The 20,538-nt window shown below is 42.8% G+C and overlaps 1 protein-coding gene across 1 annotated transcript in view; it reads left to right on the top strand.

Moving 5' to 3' along the window:
- The first annotated feature begins 1,129 nt into the window (after positions 1–1,129).
- asl (argininosuccinate lyase) overlaps positions 1,130–20,538 on the top strand; it is a 42,083-nt gene continuing 22,674 nt past the window's right edge. The window contains exons 1-5 of the mRNA XM_072589586.1: positions 1,130–1,397; positions 5,940–6,134; positions 8,122–8,205; positions 16,304–16,360; positions 19,438–19,535. Of these exons, the coding sequence (XP_072445687.1) occupies positions 1,383–1,397; positions 5,940–6,134; positions 8,122–8,205; positions 16,304–16,360; positions 19,438–19,535 (449 nt within the window). The 5' untranslated portion in view covers positions 1,130–1,382. The remainder of the gene's footprint in view (positions 1,398–5,939; positions 6,135–8,121; positions 8,206–16,303; positions 16,361–19,437; positions 19,536–20,538) is intronic.

Here is a 20,538-nt window from a genome sequence, read left to right as displayed (position 1 = left end):
CAGGCAGCATCCAAGGAAATTGACGTTTCGGGCAAAAGCCCTTCATCAGGAATAAAGGCAGTGAGCCTGAACTGTGGAGAAATAAGCTAGAGGAGGGTGAGGGTGGGGAGAAAGTAGCATAAAGTACAATAGGTGAGAGGGGGAGGGATGAAGGTGATAGGTCAGGGAGGAGAGGGTGGAGTGGATAGGTGGAAAAGGAGATAGGCAGGTAGGACAAGTCCGGACAAGTCATGGGGACAGTGCTGAGCTGGAAGTTTGGAACTAGGGTGAGGTGGGGGAAGGGGAAAGGAGGAAGCTGTTGAAGTCCACATTGATGCCCTGGGGTTGAAGTGTTCCGAGGCGGAAGATGAGGCGTTCTTCCTCCAGGCGTCTGGTGGTGAGGGAGCGGCGGTGAAGGAGGCCCAGGACTTCCATGTCCTCGGCAGAGTGGGAGGGGGAGTTGAAATGTTGGGCCACGGGGCGGTGTGGTTGATTGGTGCGGGTGTCCCGGAGATGTTCCCTAAAGCGCTCTGCTAGGAGGCGCCCAGTCTCCCCAATGTAGAGGAGACCGCATCGGGAGCAACGGATACAATAAATGATATTAGCAGATGTGCAGGTAAATCACTACTTCACCACCCTTACCCCGTCACCCCTTTTATCTGCAGCTCCCCTGACACCCACCCCCAGTCCTGAAGAAGGCTTACACCCAAAATGTTGATTGCTCCATTTCCTGATGCTGTCTGGCTTCCTGTGTTCTTCCAGCCTCCTGTTCCTCCTGTTTTTATTGGTCCGTTCCCTTCCTCAACATGTCTATTTCCATTTTTGGAGATAGACTGGCCAATGATATCCATTACAAACCCACATTTACTTTGACTATACAGCCTTACACCGTGTTTCCTGTAAATACTTCATCCTATTCTCCCATTATAAGCAAGATAAACCTAAATTCAAGTGAATAAAGTTTCGAACGCAGAGCTCAGCATCACAGACAACACCATCACACACTGTCAGCGGAGACAGGTTTATTTTGTTTCAGGGCTGGGTGAACGTGAGTGGTTTATATTCAGATCGGAATGGTTGTGACAGGTTTGAATGTGGACTACGAGTCCCAGCAACCTCCGTTAGAGATTTGCATTCCGCTTCCTGGTGCTGGGAGTTTCTGAGCTGAAACGGGTTAGAATTGAACTCAGAGAGAGAGAGAGGGACAGGCAGCTGTTAGCCCTGGACAGTGTGTTTCACAGAGTTGCTGTAACCCGTCTGAAGATCGGTGTCCAGAGCTGAACTGAACAGTCTGGGGCTGTGTAAACACTGATACGTGTGTATAACACAGACGAATCAAGGACAGACCTCCTTTTCTGAAGGCGTGAACATATCTGCGACTGTGCTGAATCCTTGAGTTCGAAATGGCCAGTTCAAAGGTAATATTTCCCTCATCGTGGTTTTAAATTCAAGGCTTAGCTCCACTGTTACAGGTCAAGGGGAGGTTGCCCCCCTGTTATATATCTGTGCTTTTTTTTTGTTGCCTAGCTTCCTCTTATTTTGTGAATGGTGGCTCGGGAAGGTGCAGGGGCAGTAACAAACTGTTCTCACAGGGTAAAAACACGGACTGCAGATGCTGGAAACCAGAGTCTAGATTAGGGTGGTGCTGGAAAAGCACAGCAGGTCAGGCAGCATCCGAGGAGCAGGAAAATCGACGTTTTGGGCAAAAGCCCTTCATCAGGAATAAAGGTTGAGAGCCTGGAGCCTGGAGCGTGGAGAGATAAGCTAGAGGAGGGTGGGAGTGGGGAGAAAGTAGCATAGAGTACAATGGGTGAGTGGGGGAGGAGATGAAGGTGATAGGTCAGGGAGGGGAGGGTGGAGGGATAGGTGGAAAAGGAGATAGGCAGGTAGGACAAGTCCAGACAAGTCATGGGGACAGTGCTGAGCTGGAAGTTTGGAACTAGGGTGAGGTGGGGGAAGGGGAAAATGAGGAAATTGTTGAAGTCCACATTGATGCCCTGGGGTTGAAGTGTTCCGAGGCGGAAGATGAGGTGTTCTTCCTCCAGGCGTCTGGTGGTGAGGGAGCGGCAGTGAAGGAGGCCCAGGACCTCCATGTCCTCGGCAGAGTGGGAGGGGGAGTTGAAATGTTGGGCCACAGGGCGGTGTGGTTGATTGGTGCGGGTGTCCCGGAGATGTTCCCTAAAGCGCTCTACTCGGAGAAGTCCAGTCTCCCCAATGTAGAGGAGTGTGGACTGAAGTGATTTGGAGGGCTCTCACAACTGGGCGAAATCCTGACGACATTTTCCTTTTTGTACAATGTTACGTTATTATCCAGGATGATAGTTTCCGTTCAGAACACGATGAAAGCATTTGATTGAGACACCCCTTATTAACATGGGACGCAGAGAGAGGTTACAGGATGAAAGTCTGTATTTCACTAGAGGAGACAGATACTTAAGTGTCTGTTGGTTACTTTTAATCTTGGCATCTTTATGCTTGACTTTTTCCCCCATTCTCTGGGTGTTGCCACGTTTGGTTAATGCCAATTTATGTCTTTTATGGCAGAGTTGTGTGTAAGTTCTTTACTTACCCTGTCTTTTCTCCCCTGTATGGATTTGACATGCAACTTAGCAATTTGAGGTAGATCTGCTCAGTCATGGAGTGTTTTCCTGTGTGTTGCAATGCACGTTATTTTCATCAGTTCCACAAAGAGTTGCATATGTTGCTAAGCTGAACCAACCTCTGAAACATATTTAACTGGGATGTGTATTTCCTGCATCAGTTCAAATTGTTACAAAATAACTTGAAGTAATTCTTGATCATGAGCAGGAGGCATAGAGTCATAGAGATGTACAGCATGGAAACAGATCCTTCTGTCCAACCCGTTCATGCCGACCAGATATCCCAACCCAATCTAGTCCCACCTGCCAGCACCCAGCCCATATCCCTCCAAACCCTTCCTATTCATATACCCATCCAAACGCCTCTTAAATGTTGCAATTGTACCAGCCTCCACCACATCCTCTGGCAGCTCATTCCATACATGTACTGCCCTCTGTGTGAAAATGTTGCCCCTTAGGTGTCTTTTATATCTTTTCCCTCTCACCCTAAACCTATGCCCTCTAGTTCTGGACTCCCTGACCCCAGGGAAAAGATTTTGTCTATTTATCCTATCCATGCCCCTCATAATTTTGTAAACCTCTATAAGGTCACCCCTCAGCCTCCGACGCTCCAGGGAAAACAGCCCCAGCCTGTTCAGCCTCTCCCTGTAGCTCAGATCCTCCAACCCTGGCAATATCCTTGTAAATCTTTTCTGAACCCTTTCAAGTTTCACAACATCTTTCTGATAGGAAGGAGACCAGAATTGCACGCAATATTCCAGTAGTGGCCTAACCAATGTCCTGTACAGCCGCAACATGACCTCCCAACTCCTGTACTCAATACTCTGACCAATAAAAGAAAGCATACCAAACGCCTTCTTCACTATCCTATGTACCTGCGACTCCACTTTCAAGGAGCTATGAACCTGCACTCCAAGGTCTCTTTGTTCAGCAATACTCCCTAGGACCTTACCATTAAGTGTATAAGTCGTGCTAAGATTTGCTTTCCCAAAATGCAGCACGACCTAATTGAATTTCAACAGTTGTTGTTTGTATAAGGCACACCTTCTTTATAAGGGGAAATATTTTCTTTTTTTTACATTTTTTTTTAAGCTGTAAAGGTTTGTACTCCTTACTTCATTGGAATACTGAAGGAGAGGCAACATTACAAACACTTAATATAAAATTGTTTTTATCGGCTTGAGGTGTTCCATTCCCGGTTCATTCTGTGAATTGATGCAGTATCATGTGGAACCTTCACACATACTTTCTGCTTCCATTCTAAGACCAACACCAACACATTCCTATGGAATTCAGACCCCTCCTGACAGATTCCAGTGTTGGGAAGGGGAAAGGAGAGTTGTGGGGAGAGGGGGTTGGGGGGGAAGGTGGAATTAGTAAGTTGCAGTGTATGGGGGAACAGTAACTCACCGGGAATTTTACTTGTGGATTGGTTAATTAAGAACCAGAGGACAAGCCTGTTGACCAGTTAAGGATAGTGGGCATGTTCTCTAAGCCAGAGGGCCAATAGGAACCATCAGTAGGGTGCCTTTAAAGGCAAGTGAGAATAGGGGCACACCATTGAAGGTTGCCCTTCTCCAACATTTCTCAAAGTTAAAATAAAACCAAGAAGCCACTGTTGGCGAGTTTGGGGGAAACCTTTCCATAGGGTGTCCCGTGACTGCAGCTGAAAGCCAGCAGACTGGCTGGGCTTCTCTGAGTATTCCCCTCCCTGCACCAAGGCCTGCTGCATGGAGGCCAATTCCAGCCATCTACCATATTCCCCGCTGCCCTTGGAACTTGGAAAATCCCTGCCAACCTCTCTCAATTGGCCTTTAACTGATTGAGATCCCCCAACTCCCTCCCCATCCAGTAAAATAGCCCAGGGTGAAGCTAGGGAACCAGCTGACTGTTGGTGCTATGAAATTGTATGTAAACACACACCTGTCAGGAGCAAAGAAATATGTCTCACCTGTTTCTAAAGTGTAGAACAAAGCAACTGAGGGCACCAGGAGGGTTTAGAAGTTTATCTTTAGAATTAATACATTGGGACAATTCAACAGACTATATTCCCAATTTATCATGTAATCATACCTTATTGTTTCAGCAATATAACATGGTGAATATATTTTGGATGTAGGTTTGCTTGCTGAGTTGGAAGGTTCATTTCCAGGTTTCGTAACCCGAATAGGTAACATCTTCAGTGGACCTCAGGTGAAGCAATGCTAAAAAATCCTGCTTTCTATTTATATGTTTGGGTTTCTTTGGGTTAGTGATGTTATTTCCTGTAGTGAAGTCACTTCCTGTTCCTTTTCTCAGGGGGTGGTAGATGGGGTTTAACTCGATGTATTTGTTGATAAAGGTCCGGTTAGAATGCCATGCTTCTAGGAATTCTCGTGTGTGTCTTTGTTTGGCTTGTCCTAGGATGGATGTGTTGTCCCAGTCGGAGTGGTGTCCTTTCCACTGCATCAGAACATTACTTTAATGAGCCAATACACACTGCAGCACAAAGGAACTGTGCAGAGCAGAGGCAAATCACCCACACCATATATTCAAAAAGAATGGGTACCTAATGAACACAGTCTGCTGGTTTCTCAGCAACAGACCCAAACAAGCAGACAAAACACATCCAAAAACCCTAGCCACTCTCCCCTACATCAAAGACATCTCGGACATGACTGCCAGACTACTCAGACCTCTTAGCATCATGGTAGCCCACAAATGCACCAACACACTAAAACAGCAGCTAATGAACTTGAAAGATCCTATACAGACAACGAGCAAAACTCATGTCATTTACAAAATACAGTGCAAGGACTGTAACAAACACTACATTGGAAAAACAGGCAGAAAACTAGTCACCAGGCTACATGAACACCAACTAGCCACAAAAAGACATGACCTTCTCTCAATAGTATCCTCACATACAGATGAGGAAGGACACCACTTTGACTGGGACAACACATCCATCCTAGGACAAGCCAAACAAAGACATGAATGAGAATTCCTAAAAGCATGGCATTCCAACCGGAACTCTATCAACAAACACATCGAGTTAGATCCCATCTACCACCCCCTGAGAAAAGGAACAGGAAGTGACTTCACCACAGGAAATAACATCACCAACTCAAAGAAACCCAAACATATAAATAGAAGGCAGGATTTTTCAGCATTGCTTTGCCTGAGGCCCACTCAAGGTGTTACCTAGTAGGCTAACGAAATGTCTGGACATGAACCTTCCAGCTAAGCGAGCAAACCTACATCCAAAACCTCAACCTGAGCTGCAAATCTTCTCAACACTTGCTATGGTGAATGAATTTCTTGGGTATGCAAGTCAAGTCAAACTTTGCAGTCAATGCCAATGATTTTCATTTCCACTAGGAAACCAAACTATGGGGTGGAAGATTTGTAGGAACCGTTGATCCGATTATGGAGAAGTTTAATTCCTCCATTTCTTATGATAAGCGAATGTGGGCTGAAGATATTAAAGGAAGCAAAGCCTACGTAAAGGCTTTAGAAAAAGCTGGATTGGTAACGAAAACGGAAATGGATCAAATTCTAAATGGGATGGACAAGGTAAGAAACTTTGCATTGAACTGACCTAACTATTAAAGTGATGAGGTCTCCTGTCCTTAATTCAACTGTAGTCTCTCCACAGTCAGTTATTGAAGAGTCTTGTGAAAGTAAAACCACTCAAAATTGAGTGAAACAAAACTCTACTTTTGTGTTCATGTGCAAATTGTAGATTGGGATTTTCTGATTGACAGTTCATAGTTGACCTCCAATGGACAGGAAAGTACTGAACTGAAGAGCATGCAAGTGGGGCATTCCATGATAGTCTGTTTGTTCAAACCACTCACAAATGACTACTAAACTACAATGGCTGTCTCACCTGATACACTGCAACATGTGGTGGCCTCAATCAAAGAATCATCAAACCAGTAACCAGGGCCTCGTGCCTAAGCAATGCCGTAAGGAATCTGATCATTAAGAATTTTGGATGCAGTAAGCAGGTGGAAGAGGTACAGTCTGAGTTATTCTGCTTTGAAGTTTCATCGTTTATCTAAATGATTTGGATGTGAGCATAAGAGGTGTACTTAGTAAGTTTGCAGCTGACACCAAAATTGGAGGTATAGTGGACAGTGAAGAAGGTTACTTCAGATTACAATGGGATCTTATCAGATGGGCCAATGGGCTGAGAAGTCGCGGATGGAGTTTAATTTAGATAAATGCGAGGTGCTGCATTTTGGGAAAGCAAATCTTAGCAGGACTTATACACTTAATGGTAAGGTCCTGGGGAGTGTTGCTGAACAAAGGGACTTTGGAGTCGCAGGTTCATAGCTCCTTGAAAGTGGAGTCGCAGGTAGATAGGATAGTGAAGATGACGTTTGGTGTGCTTTCCTTTATTGGTCAGAGTATTGAGTACAGGAGTTGGGAAGTCATGTTGTGGCTGTACAGGACATTGGTTAGGCTATTGTTGGAATACTGCATGCAATTCTGGTCTCCTTCCTATTGGAAGGATATTGTGAAACTTGAAAGCATTCAGAAAAGATTTACAAAGATGTTGCCAGGGTTGGAGGGTCAGAGCTACAGGGAGAGGCTTAACAGGCTCTTTTCAGGGCTGTTTTCCCTGGAGTGTCGGAGGCTGAGGGGTGACCTTATAGAGGTTTATAATATTATGAGGGGCATGGATAGGATAAATAGATAAAGTCTTTTCCCTGGGATGGAGGTGGGGAGGGTCCAGACCTAGAGGGCATAAGTTTAGGTTGAGAGGGAAAAGATATAAAAGAGATCTAAGGGGCAGCTTTTTCATTCAGAGGGTGGTACGTGTATGGAATGAGCTGCCAGAGGATGTGGTGGAGGCTGGCACAATTGCAACATTTAAGAGGCATTTTGATGGGTATATGAATAGGAAGGGTTTGGAGGGAAATGGGCTGGGTGCTGGCAGGTGGGACTAGATTGGGTTGGGATATCTGGTCGGCATGGATGAGTTGGACCGAAGGGTCTGTTTCCATACTGTACACCTCTATGACTCTATCTAATGCAGTTAGCAGATTTTCTTAGGTCTGATGGAAAATCTTTCTGTTTGAATCCCCTTCTCTTTAGATATGATTCGTGTTTTAATTTATTTATGGAAGTTACTATTGAATTTGCTTTGTTCTCCCTTGCACTTGGAGCACTCCAAATTGTATCAACTTTATATATGTTTTTAAAAATGTTTCCTTAATTTTCTGTTTTGGTCTTGCCAATTATCTTAAATCCATCCTCTGATTACCAACATTCCTGCAGAAGGAAACAGTGTCTCATTGACTTCATCAGAACTTTTCATTGTTTTGAACACCGCCATTTAATCTTCTCTTAACCTTCACTGCACTAAAGGTCTCAATCCCAGTTTCTGCCTTGCATGAATCTGTTAAATAAACTTGTTGCAGAATGCAGTGCTCATCTTCTTTCAAAGCCTAAACGCCGATGTTTCTGAAAGCTGCGACTCTGATTCTCACTGGAGGAGATGAGATTACCTTTGTACAAATGGAGCTGAATGATTTTACTTTCCAATTGATAGATTTATGAAGAATGGTTAAATGAAACTTTCCAGATTAAAGAAGGAGATGAAGACATTCATACAGCCCATGAACGAAGACTAAAGGTAAGAGTGGTCACTAAGTATATTTTTCTCAAAATGTGAGGTTTTGTTTTGAAAGCCTAAGTGAAAGGACAACCTCGGGAATATTCCAATTTGGGTTTGGCATTGCAATTTGATTTGATGAGCTGAATTACATTCCCTGATGTTCTGATTCTATTTGGTTCAAAATCCATTGCTAGTCGATGCCATTATCTTAGTGTCAGTCTGTGGAATAACTTTCTTATCAACTGGCCAAAAACAAGAAAGGGCTGGAGAAACGCAACAGATCTTGCAGTGGGAGGAAAATCGATTAATGTTTCGAAACTCCATTCTGACGAAGGGTCACTGGGTTTGACAAATTAACTGTGAAGGTCCCAGTACAGATTATGCCAACCTACTGAATTTCTCTAGCACTCGTTTTATGTTTCAGATTTCCAGTATCTGCAGTTCTGTATATTTATGTTATCAACTGGACATGTAGTTTGATATTAATTAATCTCATGTTTGGATAGCAAGGAATACAAGAAAAGAATTGACGCATCAGAAACAGTCTCAATGACAGGTTGTTGATTGGCACTTTAATTGCTACATAGGTCAACAAATTTATCATTAAGTACAGTAATCACTAATCATTCTTGGATTGTGCTAATGGACATTGCTGTTATTGGACCTGCTGTATGTAAGGGATAAATCCGAACTATCTTGACTTGCTCATTCTAATCTGTTTTTAAGCCCCCAAGGTAGCCCCTTGTCAATAATTGTTTCAAAATGCTGTATTTACTTTAGGCCATTTTACTGATTGTAAAGTGGGAATTTTAAGTTAATTTTTAAAATAGTTTTTTTGCTTTGTGAATAGTTTGGTTTCTATGCCTCCCAAGTTGTTTCATGAAAAATGTAAATATTGACTAACCTTAATGAGTAAGCAACTTAATGGAAGACTATATTTATTAATCAAAATTGATCTGGAGTTTGCTTGTAAATAGTTTTTTTTATTTAAGGTGCTACCAGCTGTTAGTTATTGTTATTTAGTAATGCTTTATATGGCACTGCTAAACATTCAAAGTAGCAAAAGGAAAAATGCTGATGAGGTTTTGAATGAAGAGTTATGGGAAAGAATCAAAGCATTCCACTTTAAGGAAGATTTTAACAAGGGAACGGCATGTAACAGTGTTGAGGGGTTTGGGGATTACAGAGTGCAGAAATCTTTATGATTGAATACTCTGAAGGTACTGCTATTGCAATTGAAGGTTTTTACAATTTTTTGGGGGACTGTAGTTTAAATGTAAGATAAATTATGTCTTCTTGATAGTTGATCCAACAGGTTTGATTGTTAGAGATTAAATGCTGGAATTGTTTTACTGAGAAGAAGGTGAAAATTGTTTATGCTTGGTGACATTAGCAGTAGTGTTCTTGTAGCCAGCTGACTTTGAGGCCTGAACTTTCACACAGATGGAGAGCCTCTCCATCTCTCCAAAATTGGCCGGAGAAGCCAAATTCAGAAGTCTCACCCCCAAATATAAAACCCACTATTTTTACAGAGATATGTTCTAATTCGCACATCTAGAGTCCAGAGAGGCACTTATACCTATTAAAGTGCAGTTGCCTCAGGATGATCTGATTTTCGTTAGTCAGATGGGCACAATCTGATTGTATACTTTGGACCTGGTACGAGAGAGTCTAAAGTTGTCAGAGTACCCTGGAAAGGTAGGCTACACTTTTGGATATGGTTTTATGTCAAATTCAGTGATTGTGAACCATCCTTTCGGAGCACTCCAGTGCTCAAAGGTATATTGAAATATGAGTGTGGAAACACTTTGGATCTGACAAGTTCACTGGAACTCTCAAGAGGACCATCTCAGCATTTGTCATTCTGATCTTTGAATATTTGAATAAAAAAGCTGTCCTCTGACATATTTGAGGGCAATCATTGCAGGATAAATGCTGCATGACTGATGTCACAATCTTTCATTATCATACCAGAGTTCCTGCCGGTTTGATTTACAACTCCAAGTGGTTATAAATGCTTTGAAATGGGATTTGAATTCAAGTGCTTGTTTTTTCATTAGGGATTAAAGAAAATTAAACACATGGAATGGGTTTATATCATGAGCCCTTCCCTTTAAAAGAGTCAATTCAGTCGAAGCTGTGAGGCGTATGTGTTGGAGTGCTTTTTGTTTGGTTTGCCTTCGTTGCCTTGACAAATTGGCAGTATACCAAGACGGGTCTTCACCAGAATCAAAACCTGACTTTCTGGGACACCTTCTCCTATTCATTGTTCTCAGGTCGGTCTTGGGGAATCAGGAAGTTCAGGATCAAGTCTCTGAAAGCCTCACGAAAGTGTAATTGGTATTGCATTGAACACAATCGTGCTATAAGCCGTTTCCTTTTGAGATGAAAGAAAGTTTGGATCAAGAATGAATTGTTAGCATTTCTGCCTATGTGTGGCATTAATGTGTTTCACATTGCCTTGGGGCAGAGGGCTGAAGAAGCCTTTATTTTTGGTCAGAATACAGACTCTTCTACAGATCAATGACTATCACAGCAGAGGTTGTGTGTGGTCAACAGACAGAAGAGGTTGCATGACTTTGCAAGCTAATTCTGGGAGGGAGACGGTCTCTAGTCAGAGGTATCTTCTCCAGACATGGGGAGATTTGGTCTGGCCGGGGGAATAAATAATCATCAGAGCAGGCTTTCCTATTGTGGTAGATTTAGGAAACTCTCCAAAACATGACAAAATTGTCCAAAGATTATCACTCACATGCAGTGAAACAGAGATACAGGGACATATTGAAAGATGGGACAAGTAAAGTCTGTTAGCTAGAATTCCCTAGAGCATGTGATATGTGACAGATCTAAAACAAACCTCATGCATATGTCAACACAGAGTCGCTTGTACATCTCCCAAGGTAATGGCTCATGGTGAGTTAATGAACAAGTTGTCTTTTAACAAGTGTATTTTTAATAAAACCTGACAGAAAAGAATTCATCTCTGAGAAAGTGAGGACTGCAGACGCTGGAGATCAGAGTCGAAGAGTGTGGTGTTGGAAAAGCACAGGATCTGACAAGTTCATGACAGGAATTCCTGATGAAGGGCTTATTATCTGAGACATTGATTCTCCTGCTGCCCGGATGCTGCCTGACTGGCTGTGCTTTTCCAGCACCACAGTCTTCGACGAGGAACGATTTCATGTTGCACACCAGAATTTGTCTTTCAAGAACATAAAAATCACCCGCAAATACCATAAAGCCAGTTAGTGTTATTGAAAGTATATGTTGCCTACAAAGTCAACTATTTTTGTCTGAGTGCAAAAATATTAAGAGTAATGATCATGCCCTCTCATTCTTTTCGTTAATAACTTAAAGTTTGAATTGATTTAAAAGATTTTACAGAGATCATAACACACGAAAGAGATGAAGGTTGCACAAAAGACTCAGGTTGATTTGTTTCTGCTGTCAGCCCCCTGGCCATTTGTGCTTTTCTCTCCAGTCTTGAAAACTGTGAAAGATTTAGAGAGAAGTCTGTGCAAGAATAGAACCTTTGTTCACTTGTTCCAATGCATACAATTAGTGGGAGAAATTTCAATTTTTTTATTTAGGAATTTCTAAAAATTAGGAAAATTTGTTTTAACAGGTTCATAGATTGCAGCATAGTGTCTTCAACAAGAATAACAGGTTTCCCTGTAATTGAATAGCTTTTTACAATGGTTACGCAGAACTGTACTCCACCTGTGAGGAACCTGTTTCTCATGGTTTTCCTCCCTTGGGCATCTTACAAGATCCAGGAAAACTCCTAACATAGACCCAAATTCAGACTCAGCTTTAAGCCTAAAAAATTCAAAAGAAATTAGAACACCACTTTGTCATCGAATGTAGAGGTTGGGAGGTTTGGGGCCTTTTGGTGACTGATGGAGATCAATACCCAGAAAATCCTTAGTTAAGAGGGGGAGCTAAGCCTCTTTGGATCCTTTCAAAACTCTTGCAAGGGACTTGAGTCAGTGGGGACCCTGAGTCTTACTGTCGCTGCTGGGATCTCCTGTATCCCACCACGCTGGGAGAAGATTCCAACAAAAATTGAGCAGGGCTGATGGCACTCCTTACCAATTCAGGGGGAAAAAATTGCCATGTTGGGTCCAGGCATGCTGTAGGGACAGAGATAATTTCACATCTTAGGAAACCCTTGCAAGCCACAGAGAAGTACAAAGGGAGTGAAGACTTGATTTACTGAATATCTGCTCTTTTACACACTCTGTAAACCTGCAAATTACCCGAGCTCCCCAGCCAAAAGGCAAATGAGGAGATTGTTTTTGAGACGTTGATTGGCCATTTCTGGAGGAAGTAAAATTGGGGACATTACCCTTTAAAACATTTTAAATGGTTGAATGGGTTGATTTTGGGACAATGTTTTCCCAGTCAAGATTAGAGTGGTGCTGGAAAAGCACAGCAGTTCAAGCAGCATCCGAGGAGCAGGAAAATCAACGTTTTGGGCAAAAGCCCTTCAAAAGCTTTTTCTTGATGGAAAAGCACAGGATTTGCCCGAAACATCGATTTTCCTGCTCCTCGGATGATGCCTGACCTGCTGTGCTTTTCCAGCACCACTCTAATCTTGACTCTGATCTCCAGCATCTACAGTCCTCACTTTCGCCACAATGTTTTCCCAGGCTGTGGAAATCCAAAGCTAGGTGATCATTGTCTCAAAATAAAGACTGATTTTCTCATTGTCTCAGTCCCAAACAATCACACAAAGAATTGTGAGATTGTATTTTTTTTAATCCCAAAGTTTTGTAGCTACTCAGCTGTGATGCATATTCAGTAGAGGGGTCAAAACAAAGAGAATTGGGAGATTTAGGATGGAAAAGAAGCTAAGATTATCCTTAAATGGTCCAGTCTACACAAAGTGCTCCAGCCTAATGTGATTGGGTTGAATCTTAAATGGCCTCTGAAATGTCTGAGCAAGCCACTCAATTGAACTACAATGACTCAAGATGGTGACACCCTGACCTTCTCAAGGACAATTAATACTTTGCACAATCAGCAATGCTCACATTTCATGAAAGAATATTTTAAAAATACAGTATTTTATTTTAGACCTCCTGGTTCACACACTGCGTGTCACAATGACCTTCAATCTGGTTGAATTGGCACTAACACATTCACTGTCAAAGCCACTGCACTGAAACAGACACTGGAGACTGGGTACATGCTCCTCTTGATGTATTTTTGTTGAGATGGGGAAGCAAGCCTAATGCTGTATGACTCTATGACTTAATACTGAGGGTGGACAGATGTTGACATTTTAAAAGGTAAAAACAATGACTGCAGATGCTGAAAACCAAATACTGGATTAGTGGTGCTGGAAGAGCACAGCAGTTCAGGCAGCATCCAATGAGCAGCGAAATCGACATTTCAGGCAAAAGCCCTTCATCAGGAATAAAGGCAGTGAGCCTGAAGCATGGAGAGATAAGCTAGAGGAGGGTGGGGGTGGGGAGAGAGTAGCATAGAGTACAATGGGTGAGTGGGGGAGGAGATGAAGGTGATAGGTCAAGGAGGAGAGGGTGGAGTGGATAGGTGGAAAAGAAGATAGGCAGGTCAGACAAGTCAAGGAGACAGTAACTGAGCTGGAAGTTTGAAACTAGGATGAGGTGGGGGAAGGGGATATGAGGAAGCTGTTGAAGTCCACATTGATGCCCTGGGGTTGAAGTGTTCCGAGGCGGAAGATGAGGCGTTCTTCCTCCAGACGTCTGGTGGTGAGGGAGCGGCAGTGAAGGAGGCCCAGGACCTCCATGTCCTCGGCAGAGTGGGAGGGGGAGTTGAAATGTTGGGCCACGGGGCGGTTTGGTTGATTGGTGCGGGTGTCTCGGAGATGTTCCCTAAAGCGCTCTGCTAGGAGGCGCCCAGTCTCCCCAATGTAGAGGAGACCACATCGGGAGCAACGGATACAATAAATGATATTGGTGGATGTGCAGGTGAAACTTTGGATGTGGAAGGCTCCTTTAGGGCCTTGGATAGAGGTGAGGGAGGAGGTGTGGGCACAGGTTTTACAGTTCCTGCGGTGGCAGGGGAAAGTGCCAGAATGGGAGGGTGGGTCGTAGGGGGGTGTGGACCTGACCAGGTAGTCACGGAGGGAACGGTCCTTGCGGAAGGCGGAAAGGGGTGGGGAGGGAAATATATCCCTGGTGGTGGGGTCTTTTTGGAGGTGGCGGAAATGTCGGTGGATGATTTGGTATATGCGAAGGTTTGTAGGGTGGAAGGTGAGCACCAGGGGCGTTCTGTCCTTGTTACGGTTGGAGGGGTGGGGTCTGAGGGCAGAGGTGCGGGATGTGGACGAGATGCGTTGGAGGGCATCTTTAACCACGTGGGAAGGGAAATTGCGGTCTCTAAAGAAGGAGGCCATCTGGTGTGTCCTATGGTGGAACTGTCCTCCTGGGAGCAGATACGGCGGAGAAATTGGGAATACGGGATGGCATTTTTGCAAGAGATAGGGTGGGAAGAGGTGTAATCCAGGTAGCTATGGGAGTCGGTGGGTTTGTAAAAAATGTCAGTGTCAAGTCGGTCGTCACTAATGGAGATGGAGAGGTCCAGGAAGGGGAGCGAGGTGTCAGAGATAGTCCAGGTAAATTTAAGGTCAGGGTGGAATGTGTTGGTGAAGTTGATGAATTGCTCAACCTCCTCGCGGGAGCACGAGGTGGCGCCAATGCAGTCATCAGTGTAGCGGAGGAAGAGGTGGGGAGTGGTGCCGTTGTAATTACGGAAGATCAACTGTTCTACATAGCCAACAAAGAGACAGGCATAGCTGGGGCCCATACGTGTGCCCATGGCTACGCCTTTGGTCTGGAGGAAGTGGGAGGATTCAAAGGGGAAATTGTTAAGGGTGAGGACCAGTTCGGCCAAACGAATGAGAGTGTCAGTGGAAGGGTACTGTTGGGGACGTCTAGAGAGGAAAAAACGGAGGGCTTGGAGGCCCTGGTCATGGCGAATGGAGGTGTAGAGGGATTGGATATCCATGGTGAAGATAAGGAATTGGGGGCCGGGGAAACGGAAGTCTTGGAGGAGGTGGAGGGCGTGGGTGGTGTCTCGAACGGAGTTCCTGGACTAGGGGGGAATAGGACAGTGTCTAGGTAGGTAGAGATGAGTTCAGTGGGGCAGGAGCATGCTGAGACATAGGGTCGGCCAGGGTGGTCAGGTTTGTGGATCTTGGGAAGGAGGTAGAACCGGGCAGTGCGGGGTTCCCGGACTATGAGGTTGGAAGCTGTGGGTGGGAGATCTCCTGAGGTGATGAGGTTCTGTATGGTCTGGGAGATGATGGTTTGGTGATGGGGGGTGGGGTCATGGTCGAGAGAGCAGTAGGAAGAGGTGTCCTTGAGTTGGCGTTTGGCTTCAGCGGTTTAGAGGTCAGTGCGCCAGACTATCACTGCGCCATTTGCAGACCACTGGCTAAGTGTAGTTAAGTACTTGAAGATTAACTGAGATTGTAACTGACCACAATATTATGCTGCCCAGACCATAAAACTGTAGGCATGTACAACCAGGAGACAGTGGGCTACCATTTTAAAATGGTGGGAGGAAGGGACATTCTAACTGATATTAAGTGAAAGATAAAAGACTGATTGATAGAAAACATAAGTATGTATCATTTTCTAAATCTTCAGCAAAAAATTTTGTCTCAAGGAATGAAATTTCATGTTGACAAGATTAATATTTTGGGGCCTGAGATGTTATTCAGCAGTAATTATCCCTCATTATGCTGTTTTCAATTAACTTTGCTTCTGAACGCTTTATCTTTAATTTTTCTCAGCTATTTCTATTTCAGAGCAACTCATAAGCTCAGAAGATCATTGCATTGAAGTTATGTTTGTACGTACTCTATTGGTGAATGCAACTTGTGGAAGAGCAGGGAACCTCTGACAGCAGTGTTTATTGTTATCTGTTGCTGTCGTCTTAGACAAAGTTAATGTCGGATTTGCCTTGGAATATTGGGCCCTGATAGTGTGACTACTGATATTAGAGCAAAATCTGGGCCATTTTTGTATTTGCAGATCTCATATAATGTCAACAAAAATTATTAATGTCTTTTGATCTGTTCTGATTTAAAAAAAACATTGGTGTGATTTTCTTTTACTTTCAGGAATTGATTGGAGAAACTGCAGGAAAATTGCATACTGGTCGAAGCAGAAATGACCAGGTAAATTGGATTTGTGTTAGCACCATAATGTCTTGCAGTGCGCTAATAATGCAGTTGCTGTGGGTATGTTTGCCGAGCTGGGAATTTGGTGTGCAGACATTCCGTCCTGTGTCTAAGTGACAGCCTCAGTGCTGTGGAGCCTCCTGTGAAGCGCTGCTATACTGTGTCAGTTGGAATTTATTTGGTTTTATTCCCGCTACTTCTGGTTGCTTGTTGCAGTGGTCAGTATACTGAGTCTAGTTCTATGTGTTTGTTGATAGAGTCCGTAGATGAGTGCCAAACTTCTACAAATTCTCTGGCTGTCCTCTGTTTGGCTTGTCCTATGATCATTGTTGTGTTATTCCAGTTCAATTTGTGGTCCTTGTTGTCTGTGTGTATAGATACTAAGGACAGCTAGTTTAGTAGCTAGTTGATGTTCATGAATGCGGATTGCTAGTTGTAAACACATTCATGAACATCACCTAGCCACTAATCGCTACGACCACCAGACAACAAGAACCACAAAATTCAACTGGGATATCATAAACAATAATAGGACAAGCCAAACAGAGGACAGGCAGAGAATTCCTCGAAGGCTGACACTCATCCACGGACCCCATCAACAAACACACAGACCTAGACTCAGTATCTGGATAAGTGGTGCTGGAAGAGCACAGCAGTTCAGGCAGCATCCGAGGAGCTTCGAAATCGACGTTTCGGGCAAAAACCCTTCATCAGGAACTCAGTATACTGACCACTGCAACGAGCAACTAGAAGCAGCTGGAACAAAACCAAATAAATTCCAATTGACATAGTATAGCAGCGCTTCGCAGGAGGCTCCACAGCACTGAGGCTGTCACTTAGACACAGGACGGAATGTCTGCACACCAAATTCCCAGCTGGTGAACATACCCACAGCAACTGCAACCAGCACCTGAGCTACAAATCCCTACACAAACCTTGTGCACCAATGATACGTTATAGATTACAACTGTTGTATATGGAAATAGGAGCTTTGAGTAATGTTGCTGTGATGTCAGAGTGATATGCATAACTGGGTATAAATACCACAGTATGGGTGGAGTTAAAGCTATCTAGAAAGACTACTGGAAGAAGCATACTTGAATATGTGACTCCCTGAAGGCAAGACAGAGAATACGTGAACATGAAGACACTTAAAAAAAGGCTTAGTAATTTCCTAAGTCACTGCCTAGTAAAGGATTGTTGTATCTGATAATGTTTAGTACACAAGTCTAGTAAATAGTGTGACTTTGAACAATAAGTCTGTAGACAATTGTTGACTTGCCTTCGCCTCAACCAGCCTGTCTGGATCCACAATTTATTACATCGCATATAAACACATGACAAAATATGGAATTAGTGCAAAATACTGTGATGCTTGAAGTCTGACCTAAAATCAAAAAATTTAGGAGAAACTGAGCAGGTCTGGCAGTATCTGTGGAGAGACAGAGTAGACAGACAGAGATAATGTTTCAAGTCCAGTATGATTTTTTTTTGTGAAGCATTTTCTGCTTTTATGGCAAAAGATGGTGTTAGCTCATGATACACTGCCAAAGAAATCATATCAGTCGTGAAGATTGAGAAGCAGACCTGAAAGTATCTGGCTGGAGAAACATTCAGAAAACTGACTTTTCACATAATCTCTGGTACAGCTTTAAGAAAAAAAGACAGCACATGTTAAATATCCGGGCTGAGAATTTTGTGAAGAAAAGCCAACGAGGAAAATATATAGAGTACACCAAACAGCAGAATCCTGCAGGAAAGATCATCACACGTAATCTAATCATTTTACAGCTTGTTATAGTGAAAGTGAGTTTTATAAAGGCCGTGAGACCAACAAAACAAAATGTCCCCGAGCACCTCAAGGGTTATGTTTGGAAGCAGCCAATTATCGTAACCCAAAGCAGATTTGTTCCCAGGAAAAAGAGAGGTAAAACCTTAGAGTCACCTGAAAACTGGGCTGGGAAGCAAAATTGTGACTTCCATCAGTGACCTAACAGCCTATAAACCACTCTTTTGACGGTAAGTTGAAGGAAAAGCAAGTTCAGATTGATTTTCAAAAACAGGCTTAAGTAGATAGATTGGAGAAATCCGTAATAATAATAAATTACTAGAATGTGGAGTCTTAGAACTCTAACAGGAACAAAAGTGTCTCTTTTTCAGACATGTTTGAGTTTTTAATGCAGCATCTGTGGATGTTAAAAGAGGTAACATTTTTGAGTCCAATATGACTCTTCACACAACAAAGAATAACATTACTGCGTTTATTATTATAAAGGCTTTGAATTTTTCCTTGTATCCCCCACGACCCCAATTCTTTTACCAATATTTTAAACTTTGTCTGACCCACAAAATACTAACACCGTTTCTCTTAATCTGCTCTATTTAAGCCCTTTGTGATTTTGAAGGCCTTGATTAAATTACTCCTCAACCTCTGCTCTCAGGAGAAATATCTCAGCTTCTCTAATTTCCCACATTAACTGGCTGTCATCCCAAACATTATTCCAGTAGTGTATTATCTATGGCCCTGAAAACCATTTACAAGTTCACTGTTTACATACTAGGTAATTTCAATTTCCTTCACAAGGATACTGTGGTGAACTATGACGTTTTAATTGAGAGCATTTAATTCAGCAAAGACCATGGATTACGCCCTGAGGTGATTTATTCTCTTTGGCTCAGTTTTAATTATCCTAGTTGTTGAAAGAGACGTGCAAGAAATATTTTGAGTGAATTCTAGTGAACTGAGGCAAGTAAGCTTCACTTAAAACTTAAATTGGATGCTGTTTTACCATGATAGCTTGCATACTGCTGACGTATTTTATACGTTTGCCAATGAGCTGTAAAATGTCAATTTAGAAATGTTTATCTTTTGGTATGAGATGAAGGCCTTTTTGAAAAGAATCCACTTCAGTTGATTTTGCTGCAATTCCCAAGATGCTAATTAGACCAATTTTTTTGCATCATTGACCTCACATTGGGCTGTATGTTGATGGATTCAGATAATGAACTTCACACTATTTGCCATTCTAATATATTCTATGCCTAACTGAACACAATTAATTTTTTTTTTACAGGTAGTAACTGATATGAGATTATGGCTACGAGATAATATCTCCATTCTGATGGATCACATGCTGCAGTTGATTAAAACAATGGTTGAAAGGGCTGCTGTGTAAGTTTTTATTCTGTGTCTCTTTGCAGTTAGAGTGTAAAGGATTTTTAAAAATTAATCCACAGATAACAAATTTATCTGAAGTTATTTGTTCAATCTATGTCATAGAGTCATAGAGATGTACAGCATGGAAACAGACCCTTCATGTAATGCAAGCTGAGCAGAAAATCCGATTTCCATCGGGAATGTATATTTACTCAAAGTAAAACTTTTGGGCTTTGTCTATTGTGGTTCACTTTGTGTGTTGAACATCTAGCTACAGCATTATGATTCTGCCATGATGTATGGCACTAGTATCGTCAGGTTAATCACCGACACCATTTTTCTTCAGGTTTATCTTTCGAACTTGTTCCTAAGCTCCTGTGTAGTAGGTGCTGAACCCATGAACTGCTCTAGAGTATGCAGCTCTCTGACACCTCCCTTGAATGACCATTTTTTTTCAGCATGAGCCCAGATACTGGCTCTCGGAAGGCTATTGACCATGAAATGAGATTATTATTCAAATCAGGGCCATACATGTTCCCGTCCCCTTTGCATGCCCACATTTCCTGCATGAGTTACTTTGATGAGCGGGAGCAAAGACTGTGACTATTTTTCGACTTCCCTTTCATTTTGCCTAAAGTTAAGGGAAAATAACAACTGCTGTAGAACCCTATTCCACTAGCATTGACTCAAGAGTCACTGTAATACTCACAGAATCAGAAGATGGTTCGGACTGTTGGAAGTCAGCAAAACTAAGTCCTATTTTATTTATTTTCATTCCATTTTACCTTTACTGTACATCGCTTACATCAGAAGGCCTTAGTATAGAAAGGAAATAATTCAGCTGGAAAGGGTTTAGAAAAGATTATCAGGATGTTGTTAGGATTGAAGGGTTTGAGTTATAAGGGGAGGCTGATAGGCTGGGACTTTCTTCATTGGAGCGTAGGAGATTGAAGGGTGACCTTCTAGAGGTTTATAAAATCATGAGGGGTGTAGATAAGGTGAAAGGCAGATGTCTTTT

Source organism: Chiloscyllium punctatum, chromosome 19 (genome assembly GCF_047496795.1).
Source record: "Chiloscyllium punctatum isolate Juve2018m chromosome 19, sChiPun1.3, whole genome shotgun sequence".
NCBI lineage: Eukaryota > Metazoa > Chordata > Chondrichthyes > Orectolobiformes > Hemiscylliidae > Chiloscyllium > Chiloscyllium punctatum.
Note: the sequence above shows the minus strand (reverse complement) of the source record. Positions and strands in the feature narration are given on the sequence as shown.